The sequence below is a fragment of the Schistocerca nitens genome, chromosome 5, assembly GCF_023898315.1.
Source record: "Schistocerca nitens isolate TAMUIC-IGC-003100 chromosome 5, iqSchNite1.1, whole genome shotgun sequence".
NCBI classification, from domain to species: domain Eukaryota; kingdom Metazoa; phylum Arthropoda; class Insecta; order Orthoptera; family Acrididae; genus Schistocerca; species Schistocerca nitens.
This window is the reverse complement of record NC_064618.1, coordinates 870,230,666-870,243,136: the sequence shown is the minus strand read 5'-3', so window position 1 is coordinate 870,243,136 and position 12,471 is coordinate 870,230,666. Positions and strand designations below refer to the sequence as shown.

General features: G+C 45.3%; 1 protein-coding gene across 1 annotated transcript in view; it reads left to right on the top strand.

Moving 5' to 3' along the window:
• The window catches only part of LOC126260783 (serine protease snake-like), a 179,477-nt gene that overhangs the window by 109,419 nt on the left and 57,587 nt on the right, over nt 1-12,471 (top strand). The window contains exon 5 of the mRNA XM_049958120.1: nt 4,552-4,667. Within this exon, the coding sequence (XP_049814077.1) occupies nt 4,552-4,667 (116 nt within the window). The remainder of the gene's footprint in view (nt 1-4,551; nt 4,668-12,471) is intronic.

Sequence of the window (12,471 nt, the reverse complement as noted above, 5' to 3'; positions counted from 1 at the left end):
AACAGAGCGATCGTGCGTGGCATGGATTCGTACCTACGTGCTGGCACCAGGTGCCGACGCTCTGTCACGCAGTTCCCGCCAATTGCGGCCGATAGTTTCCGAGATCGGAGCTGGCGCTGCGTAGCGTCCGTAACGTCTTCCAGCGCGTTCAGATCACGGGAATTTGGTGGCCAAGACATTAATTTGGGTGCACCATCATGCTTCTCGAAACTGTCCTGGAAGCTGTAAGATGCCATCATAGTACATGCAGCGTGAACGGTTGCAGACGGTCTACGGTCTGCAATAATATTCACGTAGTCCACCCAGCTGTCGTGGTGGCTTCGATCGCTACTACAGGTTCCATAGAGGTCCATCTGAATGTGTCCCCCCCCCCCCCCCCCACCGGCCTGCAGCCTGCGTCAGGGGTGTATAGCGGATGTTCGGAGCAAGAGTTCGCGCCCTATCCGCATGCGACAATCAACCTGGTCTAAGTGAGAAACGTGATTCATCTGACCAGGGAACGGATTTCGAGTGATTGACGGTCCAATCTGGCGATACTGCGGCCACTGTAGTCGTAATTGACGATGCCGTTCGGCCGGCCGCTGGTGGCCGAGCGGCTCTGGCGTTACAGTCTGGAACCGCGCGACCGCTACGGTCGCAGGTTCGAATCCTGCCTCGGGCATGGATGTGTGTGTTGTCCTTAGGTTAGGTTTAAGTAGTTCTAAGTTCTAGGGGACTTATGACCTCAGCAGTTAAGTCCCATAGTGCTCAGAGCCATTTGAACCATTTGATGCCGTTCGGTCAACATGGGAACACGGGGTGGGGGGCCCACCGCGGAGCGCCGTGTTCAACATCGTACGCTGAAAAGTGTAGTTCGAAACACTCGTGCCGGCTGCGGTACTCTGCCGGCACCACTTGAGTGTACTCTGGCGTCAGAGCGGCCACAGATCGCCACATATCTAGTCCGAGCACCACGGATAAGTGCAAGCAAAAAGTATTACCTCAAACCAAAAAACAAAAATGGAAGAGCGCACAGGAAATTGAACTTTAATAGTGTTTCTTTTTCATGAAACTCGATGCAAGGTGGGTGGCGAACATGGAAAAAAAGAAAAAAAATTGACGAAATTGAAAAGAATAGGTTAAATATCAGGTTACCTTCCATTCAGAAGGCTGTTGCACGCAGCGACTGTTATATTGACTTGTAAATAATAGATTTGAGCTATCAGTCGTCCTTTTGAAATTTTATTGGCAGATCTAGATTTCAGCTAGAAACTAGCCATTCTCAATGCACAATCATTTTTGATGAATGCATGTAATGCCTGGTCGTCGGGCTTCATGCACAGTTCATTGAATATTCAATAATACATGAAGTGTAACTCTTCAGGCTTTCCCGGCGATCTAATGACATCTTGGGTTGTCGGGTGTTCTGCCGGATATCAGCGTCGTACTTGCACGATATTTCGGTGACGTAGCTCGTGGCCTTCATCATGTGCGACCTGAGACTGCTCCTCGAGTGGACCTGGTCCAGTATTTATGCCTATGGCCTTCCCCCTCCACCAACGGCTGCAGGCGCTTCCTCTGTGGTCCGCGCCCATTCCCTGCGACCTGCTGGAGCGTTGCTGCTCCGTTTTCCGTCCGCTGCGGTTCTAGGTGTTCCCTCTGCGGTCCCCGCCCGCCAAACCCGCTCCAGCACCTGATGAAGGCCACGAGCTACGTGACCGAAATATCGTGCAAGTACGACGCTGATATCCGGCAGAACACCCGACAACCCAAGATGTCAATACATAAAGTATGACTACGAAGTCTTTCGCGACGGAGTCCTTGCATAAAAAGTTCTCGGTTTACTTGCCGCGTCAAATTTGGATAAAATCCCAAGCTTTCGATGACTACCTCCGTCATCTTCGTCAGGGGTAAAACATCACATCCGAACTGCTGCAGTGAATAGAATTTTGCGGAAGACAAGTCATGCGATCGTCAGGGAGAGGATACATCATACGAGGTATGAACTGGATGCCAACGCTCGCTCTTTATATAGTTGCCATCTGTTTTTGTCTGCAGTTTTGTCACTATGGGACTGGGAATGGGTAGACACGACCTTGGCTGCACATCAGCGAGCTAATTTAAGCAAGACTACTGCAAAACAGGCTGATAAATTTGTGCGCCTAAACCGGGGAAAAGGAACTTCTGGGTCCAGCGACGCACATCGCACTGTTATCAACTTCTCCGACAAGGAAATTGACGACGCCACCATCTCGGTTCTCAGTAAGGGACTGAACTTTTCTCCAGCTCCACAAAAGCTACCAGTGGCCGAGATTATCAGTGGAGTAGAACAAGCGGTTCGGCACCTTCCTGAAGAGGCAGCAGATGAGGTAAGGCTTACAACTAGTCGGATTTTAGCAACAGCCAAGCCTCCTAAGCCCAATGTGAGCAGAGTGGAGAAACTGGCATTGAAATCGTTGGGGAAGAATGAAGAGTTAGTTGTACTACCAGCCGACAAAGGGAATGCCACAGTTATCCTCAATGCTACCGATTATCATAAGAAAGTGGCCATGTTATTGGAAGATGCCACGTACCGTATTCTTAAACGGGATCCCACAGCAGCACTTAGTAGGAAGACAGGGGAGCTACTAAAGAACTCTGGCCTCCCAGAAGAACTAGTCAAGAATCTACGACCAAGAGCACCAAGGCCACCCAGGTTATATGGTCTCCCCAAAGTCCATAAGGATGGGGTTCCGTTGAGACCTATTGTTAGTGCTATTGGGTCTCCTACATATCGGTTGGCAAAATACTTAACCAAATTATTAGCACCTATAGTCGGCCACTGTAGCCATCATATTACAAACTCAAAAATGTTTGTTGACATTATAAAGCAGATGAGGATAGGTCCGAATGACATCATGATCAGCCTAGATGTGGTCTCTCTGTTTACAAAGGTTCCAGTGGAAGATACGTTAAAAATGTTGGCTGCTCATTTCTCTCCTGAAATACTGAAGTTATTTCGACACACTTTGACGACCACCTATTTTTTGTACGGTGGAAAATATTATGAAATGATTGACGGAACAGCCATGGGTTCGCCACTGTCACCAGCCATAGCTAACTTCTTCATGGAGGATTTCGAAGAACGAGCGTTGAACAGTGCTCCCTTACGTCCATCCTGCTTCTTCAGGTATGTTGACGATACATTTTTAATCTGGCCACATGGCAATGAGGCACTGCAGCAGTTTGTTGAACATTTGAATGGTATACATCAGAACATAAGATTTACAGTGGAGGTGGAGAAGGATGGAAAGTTACCCTTCTTAGATGTACTGGTGGAGCGAAAATCAGATGGACGTCTCGGACATTCTGTGCACAGAAAACCGAAGCATACAGATTTATATCTAAACGCGCGTAGTTTTCACCACCCAGCTCAGAAGAGAGCTATGCTGAACACCTTGGTACACAGAGCAAGGACTATTTCGGACAAGGATCATCTCGGCTCCGAGATTAACCATCTGACGACGGTATTCATAAAAAATGGTTATTCTGATCGTGATATCAGATCTACTCTGGCGAAGAAACCAAGAAAGGACGCTGTTCGAACAGATCAAGAGGACCAACACATCGCACGGCTACCATTCTGCGGTGCAACGACCAGCAAGATCGGCAGAGTCCTGAGCCGGCAAGGAATCAGACCAGTCTTCCGGCCACCCAGGAAGATTAAGGAAATGCTGCGACCCGTGAAAGATAATCTTGGCCTGAGAGTACCGGGAATTTACAGCATTCCTTGCGAGTGTGGCAAAAGTTATGTGGGCCAGTCTGTAAGAACTGTCGCCGATCGCAGTGTGGAACATCAGCGTCACCTGAAATACAGGTATCTAGAAAAATCAGCGGTGGCTGAGCACAGTTTGTTAAATAAACATAAGATTTTATTCGATGAAACAAGACTACTTGCTCACGCTTCAAACTATTGGGACTCTGTCATCAGGGAAGCAGTTGAAATTAGACTCTGTGAAAATAATTTCAACAGAGATTCCGGTTATGCACTCAGCAATGCATGGAAGCGCGCAATTGATATAGAAAGAGCGCAGAGGGAGACTTCTTACATTCCTCACAGTTCTCCGCCTGTTGCGATGGATGGCGCTGCAAGCAACGCTGGATAAAGCGCGCAAACAAAATCTATGGATATAGAGGCCGCCACCTCAGTACGCATCGGTTTCACCGTGACGTCATCCAGCCAATGAGAAGCCGTCCACTGCTTATAAAAGCGGAAGCCTCACCGGTCCACGACGACAGTCAGTTTTACCCCTGACGAAGATGACGGAGGTAGTCATCGAAAGCTTGGGATTTTATCCAAATTTGACGCGGCAAGTAAACCGAGAACTTTTTATGCAATACATAAAGTATTTTATACGCTGACGTGGTACGACACCTGGAAGACATTTTAACCACGGTTGTGGTTGTTAAAAACACTGTATTGTTCTCGGTAAGCTGCAGTTTTAGTGAGTTGCACACCACGGGGCCTGCGAGTATTGCTGTGTGACCGCTCTGACTTGGGAGTCACTGACGACAGCCGGTGTGCTGTTGCAGGCGGCGCTGGGCTACCTGCGGCGGGGGTCGGAGCGGCCGTCGTGGCTGTGCGGCGGCTCCCTCATCAGCCAGCAGTTCGTGCTGACGGCCGCGCACTGCTGCACCAACAGGGTCTGGTGAGTGGCGCGTCGCCTGGCGCCAGCGGCCTGGCGTACGTTCCCTGTCGTGGAGCGTTTCAGGGTGGGCCAGTTACGTGTGCATAATGCTCCACCAACTTGAAGAATACAAACGATCCACAATGCGGAGAAAAACGATCTGATAATAAGATCAGAGAGTAGTTAGCGGTCATCTAATCGACCAAAACTTTCCAATGAACGATGTGCTTGCCACACACGGTGCGCTTCATTTATAGCGCCAGCAGTCGGCTTGGCGCCAGTAACCTGTCCCACTGCGCGCTGCCTGCCGTGAAACGTTCCACGTAGGGCCACTTAGATGTATTAGGGTGTGCTTACAAGTACAGGCTGTTTCAAAAAGGACTTTACGGTTCTAAGAATTCGTATAAATTTACTGAAAGAAGATATAGAGCTGTGTTTCGAATCTTAAACCAATGAGGTTTTATGTGGTTTCCTTTGGTTATCCTACACACGTCCCATCACAAGTCAATTTCTTCCCTAATTCGCTGTAGCATTGTAGGTGTAACTTGCTCAGTGGTGGCGTAAATTCTCGCTCTGAGTTCAGGTAGAGAAGCCGTCACAGGAAGTACAAACACGATATCTTTGAAAGATCCCCACAAAAAAAAGAATCGAGTGCTGTCAGCTCTGGGGAACGTGGGGGCCACGCAACTGGAGCATCACGGCTAATCCATTGACCTGGGAAGCGGTCACTGAGAAAATCCCGGACGATAGCCACGTAGGGGGGTGGTGTACCATCTTGCACGAAGTAAAAACTTCGTTCTTGATCATCCTCATCGATCTGTGGTATCAAAAATTGTTGTAACGTATCCAGGCACACTACCCCATCGATGGTTCTCCCTGGGAAGAAAAGGGACCGTGCACTTTGTTCTTGCTCAATGCGCAAAAAACGTTCAGTTTACGGCTATCACGAAGATGTTTCAATGTTTGATGTGGATTTTCACTGCCCCAAATCCTACAGTTATGTGTGTTAACCTTGCCACTTAGTGAAAAGTCGACTCGTCAGAAAAGACGATTTTGTCCAAGAAATGTTCATCTTCACGTAATCGATTTAGCATATCTGCACAGAAATTCTTGGGAGCTATTTTATCCGTGTCTTTCATTAGTTGTACGATCGTCAATCTGTATTGTTTCAAATGTAAACAGTTTGTCAACACACGCCAAACTGTCGTATGTGGGATTTGCAGTTCGCGAGATGCACGCCGGGTCGTCTTCTTAGGGCTGCCGACAAAGCGCTGCCTCACTCCCTCAATGACGTCGTCAGATGTGCCTGGACGACCTGATGGTTTTACATGTTAGATAGATAGATAGATAGATTAGTACTTGTTCCATAGATAATGAATACGACACTTCGTAATGATGTGGAACGTGTCACATTAATAAAACGTGTCTATACAAGATACTACATTACACAAAATATTACATGACACTTAATATTTTTAATTTTTTTGTGGGGGTTGGGGAAATTACCCACCGTTCTAGGACATTACTCGATTTTTTTACGACTGGTGTCAACGTCAGCATTAACAAACGCAGTATCAGGTAATTGTCTTCTCAAGAGCTATCGAATTCAGTTACAAAAAGTATACAGTTCTATTTTAAACAACGTACTGGCTTCAATATCTCCATTGATATCAGCGCTAAAAACATTGACCAAGCGAAGAAAAAAAAATAAGTGCCCCTCGAGGCTCTAATATTAGTCGAAAACTGCGTTTAAAAATGTGTAATCGTTCACGAAACAAAAGAGGTGTTATGTCTTAAGTGACTCACCCCATATAATATATAAGACGCCTCACCGCGAAGGACTTATCCGAGTAGGACGGAAATCGGTTGATGTGATGAACATATTCAGACAAACAAATATTACAGTTTCATAAAAACTGAGTGATTTATTCAAGAGACAGCCGCGCGGAAGGGTCCAACATCAGACCACCGTCACATCCAAAAATCCCACAAATCTCGATAGTGCACGATTCGAGTAACCGTCAAATTGGACGCCAACAGTGAGGTCCCACTCAAAAAACTGTCTGCTGTATCATAGAAGCGCGTGGCACCACTGCATCCTTCATAGTGATCACTCAGCATTTGACGCTGTTCGTACCTATACACGGGGTGTACCGTAAATACTGCGGAAGTGGAAATTGCTATTGATATGTGGTTTTCACAGAATGGATTGGAAATCACGGACTGGTATTGTTAGCCAATCAACAGTTGTAATCATACTTATAAAGCGTATTTTTCTACAAAAATACAGCCGCACGGGGTAGCCGTGCGGGGGCGTCTTCTCATGGTTCGTGCGGCTCCCTCCCGTCGGAGGTTCCAGTCATCCTCCGGGCATGGGTGTGTGTTTGGTCCTTAGCGTACGTTAGTTTAAATTAGTTTAATTAGTGTGTAAGCCTAGGGACCGATGACCTCAGCAGTTTGGTCCCATAGTCCTTACCACAAATTTCCAATTTACAAACACGCATTTTTTAAATCGAACGATACCTGTTGATATTAACAAACTAAAAGTAGAGTAAATGAGAATGCCAGTAGTGTTTGTTGCAAGATTGTAGTGCAAGTCGTTTACGAGATATCGCATTTCGATAAGTTCAGACAGCGATATTTGTATAATACCTGTGACTATAAACAGTAAAGAACAATACAGGTGCATACACTAGTTATGTGGATGCTAACCAGTTACGAGACAACTGAACATTGTAGACTGTGTTGTTAATGAGTACCGGCAGGGGCAGTACCAGATGTCCGAGCAGACTGCAGTAGCACATCGTTGTGTATAATCAGGTGGAGCTGGCGTGTTCTTATAGACAGCGTCTTTCAGCTTCGCCCACACAAAGAAAGTCTACATGGGCTGAACAGTTATCATGTTGGTACCAGAGGTTCCTCCTAGTATGAAAAGGAACGTCATCTAGCAACTGTGGAAGATGGTCTTTTAGGAGGCTGCCATACTTGTGCAAGTTTAGTGTTCCGTCTATGAAAAACGGGTTTATGAGCTGATGGTTCATTGTCCCCCAACACACGGAAAAGCTGACGTTCCACCTGACGAAGCCAGGGGGGATTGTCAACAGACCAGCAGTGCATGTTTCGGCGGTTTACCTGACTACGACTTGTAAATGTGACTTCGTCACTAAACAAGATACATGATACATCTAGAGTGTGCTGTACCCATGAACAAAACTTAACGTTTCCATGCAGCTCTTGATGAAGAGAAATGTGGTAGGGATGGAAACTATGTCGATAGAGAATGGGTAGGATCCTTGCCCCACTCATGCCGATTTCATGGGAGCTACTGTGTGGATCAATTGCAACAGCAGCAAGAACATTAATCCCCCCCCCCCCCCTCGTCTGTCATTTCTTTCTGTTAGGTTGTGTAGATGTTACACTGCCACTTCTACATAACTGACTGATAAATAATTGTCGAGATGGTTGACGTATATTGGGTTATCTTACCGCATAAGCGAGCAAGAAACGACTGCATTGTTCATAACTCCCTATACACCATCAGCATGTCGGCTTTTTCTGCACTTGTAAACACTATTTCCCACTCACGAGCTACTGCTTGTTCTGTCACACACTAACTGACTGGGAAGTCGCGATTCACTCGAGGAACACACAAGTACACTGCAAGCAAACAAACAACGTCGCACCTAGAAGAATGGCAGAAAAAGTGTCGGTGCGTAAACTTTTCAAAATACGATGTCTCGTAAACGACTAACACTAATATCCTCCAACAAACACTACTGACATTCTAATTTGGTTCAAAGGGGTCAAATGGCTCTGAGCACTATGGGACTTAAAATCGGAGGTCATTAGTCCCATAGAACTTAGAACTTCTTAAACCTAACTAACCTAAGGACCTCACACACATCCATGCCCGAGGCAGGATTCGAATCTGTGACCGTAACAGCCACGTGGTTCCGGACTGAAGCGCATAGAACCGCTCGGCCACTCCATCCGGCTCATTCTAATTTATCCTACTTTTAGTGTGTTGGTGTCAATAGGCATCGTTCCATTTAAAAAAAGTGTATGTTTGTACAAAAAATACACTTCCTGTATGTTATTTGATGTGTCGGCAGCTGGGCCAACACCTTGTAGATAGAGGTGGCTTAAAGGGCACGCGAGACTAACGCAGACGGGCGTGAAGTACTGGAACAGGATACGTAATTAATGCTATGAAGAAAAGAACAGAGTTTCTCATATACTTATCTTTAATTTCTTCTTGTACATCTCTATGGTGAACACAAGTGAGACTCTAATTACAATCACTGTAAGGCTAATGGCGCCTTGCTAGTTCGTAGCCATTAACTTAGCTGAAGGCTATTCTGTCTCTCGGCTAATGAGAGAGAAAGGCTTCGTACGTCTAGTCGCTAGCTCTGTCGTCCGTACAACTGGGCTGAGTTCGAGTCAGTCTCTCGAGACCTGCCTTGTGGTGGCGCTAGGTTTGCGATCACACAGTGGCGACACGCGGGTCCGACATGTACTACAGGACCGCGGCCGATTTAAGCTACCACCTAGGACGTGTGGTGTCTGGCTGTGACACCACATTATTACCATCTGTTTATTGGCTAACCCTGACTACCAGTCCATTCTGTGAAAACCGCACATCAATAGCACTTTCCATCTCCGCAGTACTTGCGGTGTAAGTTTTAGGTGATTCGCCCTGTATATCCTACCAGGTCTGGTAGCTCTGATTATTTACATTCTCACAGAACATGTTTACGTGTAGGAAGTTGCACAGAAATACAAACGTCTTCTGTGCGCTTCACTTTTTTTGTCTGACACAATATTGTGAACAGTAATGCTCGTACTTGGGAGACTCCTGGAGTTGCCTTTGTATTTGACTATTTTGTTCCTTAGAGCGATTTGTTGAGTCCTAAGTGCCAGTAAATGTGTGATGTTCTTAGGTTAGTTAGGTTTCAGTAGTTCTAAGTTCAGACGTTAAGTCCCATAGTGCTCAGAGCCATTTGAACCATTTGTTGGAATGAAAAAGCAGCGTAGCTCACGACGCGCAAATAGCCCGACTGTCCTCATCGATTATTTGAGAAAGAGTATTCAGTGACTCGAAACCAATTTTACACATAATTTCAAACCTTTAAGAGACTTTTCTCGCAGACACCGCGCACAGAATGATAAAAGGAATAAAGTATATCGCTTAATATATTTTCGCTGTTAAGGTCTGATCTGGTGTATCAGGGATGACCTTTTAATTGATTACGTATTTATTACCAACTCTAAACGCAAAATATTTTTCCGACAGTATCCCCATATACCACTAAATGTACTTGAAGAGTATATCATTGTACGACACATATCACCGGAGGTATGACGTCATAAACAATGAGATACGGCAAAAATTGCCGCATCACGCATGACGTTTTAATTTAAAACTTCTTTACCACTCAGTACAGTAGCAAAACTTTTCGCAGGAAGTATCGAAATGTATCGAAATATAGCACTGGATGTACCTGCAAAATTACATGACTGTGTGGCATATCGTTCAGGAGATATGACGTCATAAGCATTGAGCTGCCTCAAAACAAAACTGCAGGGTGAAATGCGGTAGAGCTGTGAAATATGTGTACAAAGATGTGTGAAATTTGTTAAATATTTGTGAGATGTGCATACGTGGGCAAAGCCATTGGTTAAAAGCTTCTCCTAAACCCATCAAATGTTCAAATGTGCGTGAAATCTTATGGGGCTTAACTGCTAAGGTCATCAGTCCCTAAGCTTACACACTACTTAACCTAAATTATCCTAAGGACAAACACACAAACCCATGCCCGAGGGAGGACTCGAACCTCCGCCGGGACCAGCCGCATAGTCCATGACGGCAGCGCCCCAGACCGCTCGACTAATCCCGCGCAGCCCTAAACCCATGTATCTGTGTAAACCAAACTTGGTACACATATTTACACATGGTGACAATTATTGAACTAAATGAAATGAAATCGTCATAACTTCTGAACGGTTTGCGTTAGGATGATCAAACTGCACGGTCAGCCGCGGACATGATGAGAATTAGTAAGTACACTCATAGTTTGGTTTAGCGATGAAGTCCACTTTCATTTGGATGGGTTCGTCAAGAAGCAAAATTGTTACACTTGTGGGACTGAGAATCCGCATTTCCCAATCGAGAAGTCTCTTCACCCTTAATGAGTAGCTGTGTGGTGTTCAACGTCCATTCGCGGAATAATCGGTGCGATATTCCTTGACGTCACGGCGACTACCGGGCACTTTGGGGACCGCATTCTGGCTCTGGAGGCCACTTGCATGGGCCTCGACTGGCCGCCGTATTCTCAGGATGTGAACACATGCGACTCCTTTTTGCGGGGCTATATTAAAGCTACTACTAAAAGGTATCAGATAGATTATATAATGGTAAGACAGAGATTTAGGAACCAGGTTTTAAATTGTAAGACATTTCCAGGGGCAGATGTGGACTCTGACCACAATCTATTGGTTATGACCTGTAGATTAAAACTGAAGAAACTGCAAAAAGGTGGGAATTTAAGGAGATGGGACCTGGAAGAACCAGAGGTTGTACAGAGTTTCAGGGAGAGCATAAGCGAACAATTGACAGGAATGGGGGAAAGAAATACAGTAGAAGAAGAATGGGTAGCTTTGAGGGATGAAGTAGTGAAGGCAGCAGAGGATCAAGTAGGTAAAAAGACGAGGGCTAATAAAAATCCTTGGGTAACAGAAGAAATATTGAATTTAATTGATGAAAGGAGAAAATATAAAAATGCAGTAAATGAAGCAGGCAAAAAGGAATACAAACGTCTCAAAAATGAGATCGACAGGAAGTGCAAAATGGCTAAGCAGGGATGGCTAGAGGACAAATGTAAGAATGTAGAGGCTTACCTCACTAGGGGTAAGATAGATACTGCCTACAGGAAAATTATAGAGACCTTTGGAGATAAGAGAACCACTTGTATGAACATCAAGAGCTCAGATGGAAACCCAGTTCTAAGCAAAGAAGGGAAAGCAGAACGGTGGAAGGAGTATATAGAGGGTCTATACAAGGGCGCTGCACTTGAGGACAATATTATGGAAATGGAAGAGGATGTAGATGAAGATGAAATGGGAGATACGATACTGCGTGAAGAGTTTGACAGTGCACTGAAAGACCTGAGTTGAAACAAGGCCCCCGAAGTAGACAACATTCCATTGGAACTACTGATAGCCTTGGGAGAGCCAGTCCTGACAAAACTCTACCATCTGGTGAGCAAGATGTATGAAAGAGGCGAAATACCCTCTGACTTCAAGAAGAATATAATAATTCCAATCCCAAAGAAAGCAGTGGTAGACAGATGTGAGAATTACCGAACAATCAGTTTAATAAGCCACAGCTGCAAAATACTAACACGAATTCTTTACAGACGAATGGAAAAACTAGTAGAAGCCGACCTCGGGGAAGATCAGTTTGGATTCCGTAGAAATTCTGGAACACGTGAGGCAATACTGACCTTACGACTTATCTTAGAAGAAAGATTAAGAAAAGGCAAACCTACGTTTCTAGCATTTGTAGACTTAGAGAAAGCTTTTGACAATGTTGACTGGAATAATCTCTTTCAAATTCTAAACGTGGCAGGGGTAAAATACAGGGAGCGAAAGGCTATTTACAATTTGTACAGAAACTAGATGGCAGTTATAAGAGTCGAGGGACATGAAAGGGAATCAGTGGTTGGGAAGTGAGTAAGACAGGGTTGTAGCCTCTCCCCGATGTTATTCAATCTGTATATTGAGCAAGCAGTAAAGGAAACAAAAGAAAATTTCGGAGTAGGTATTA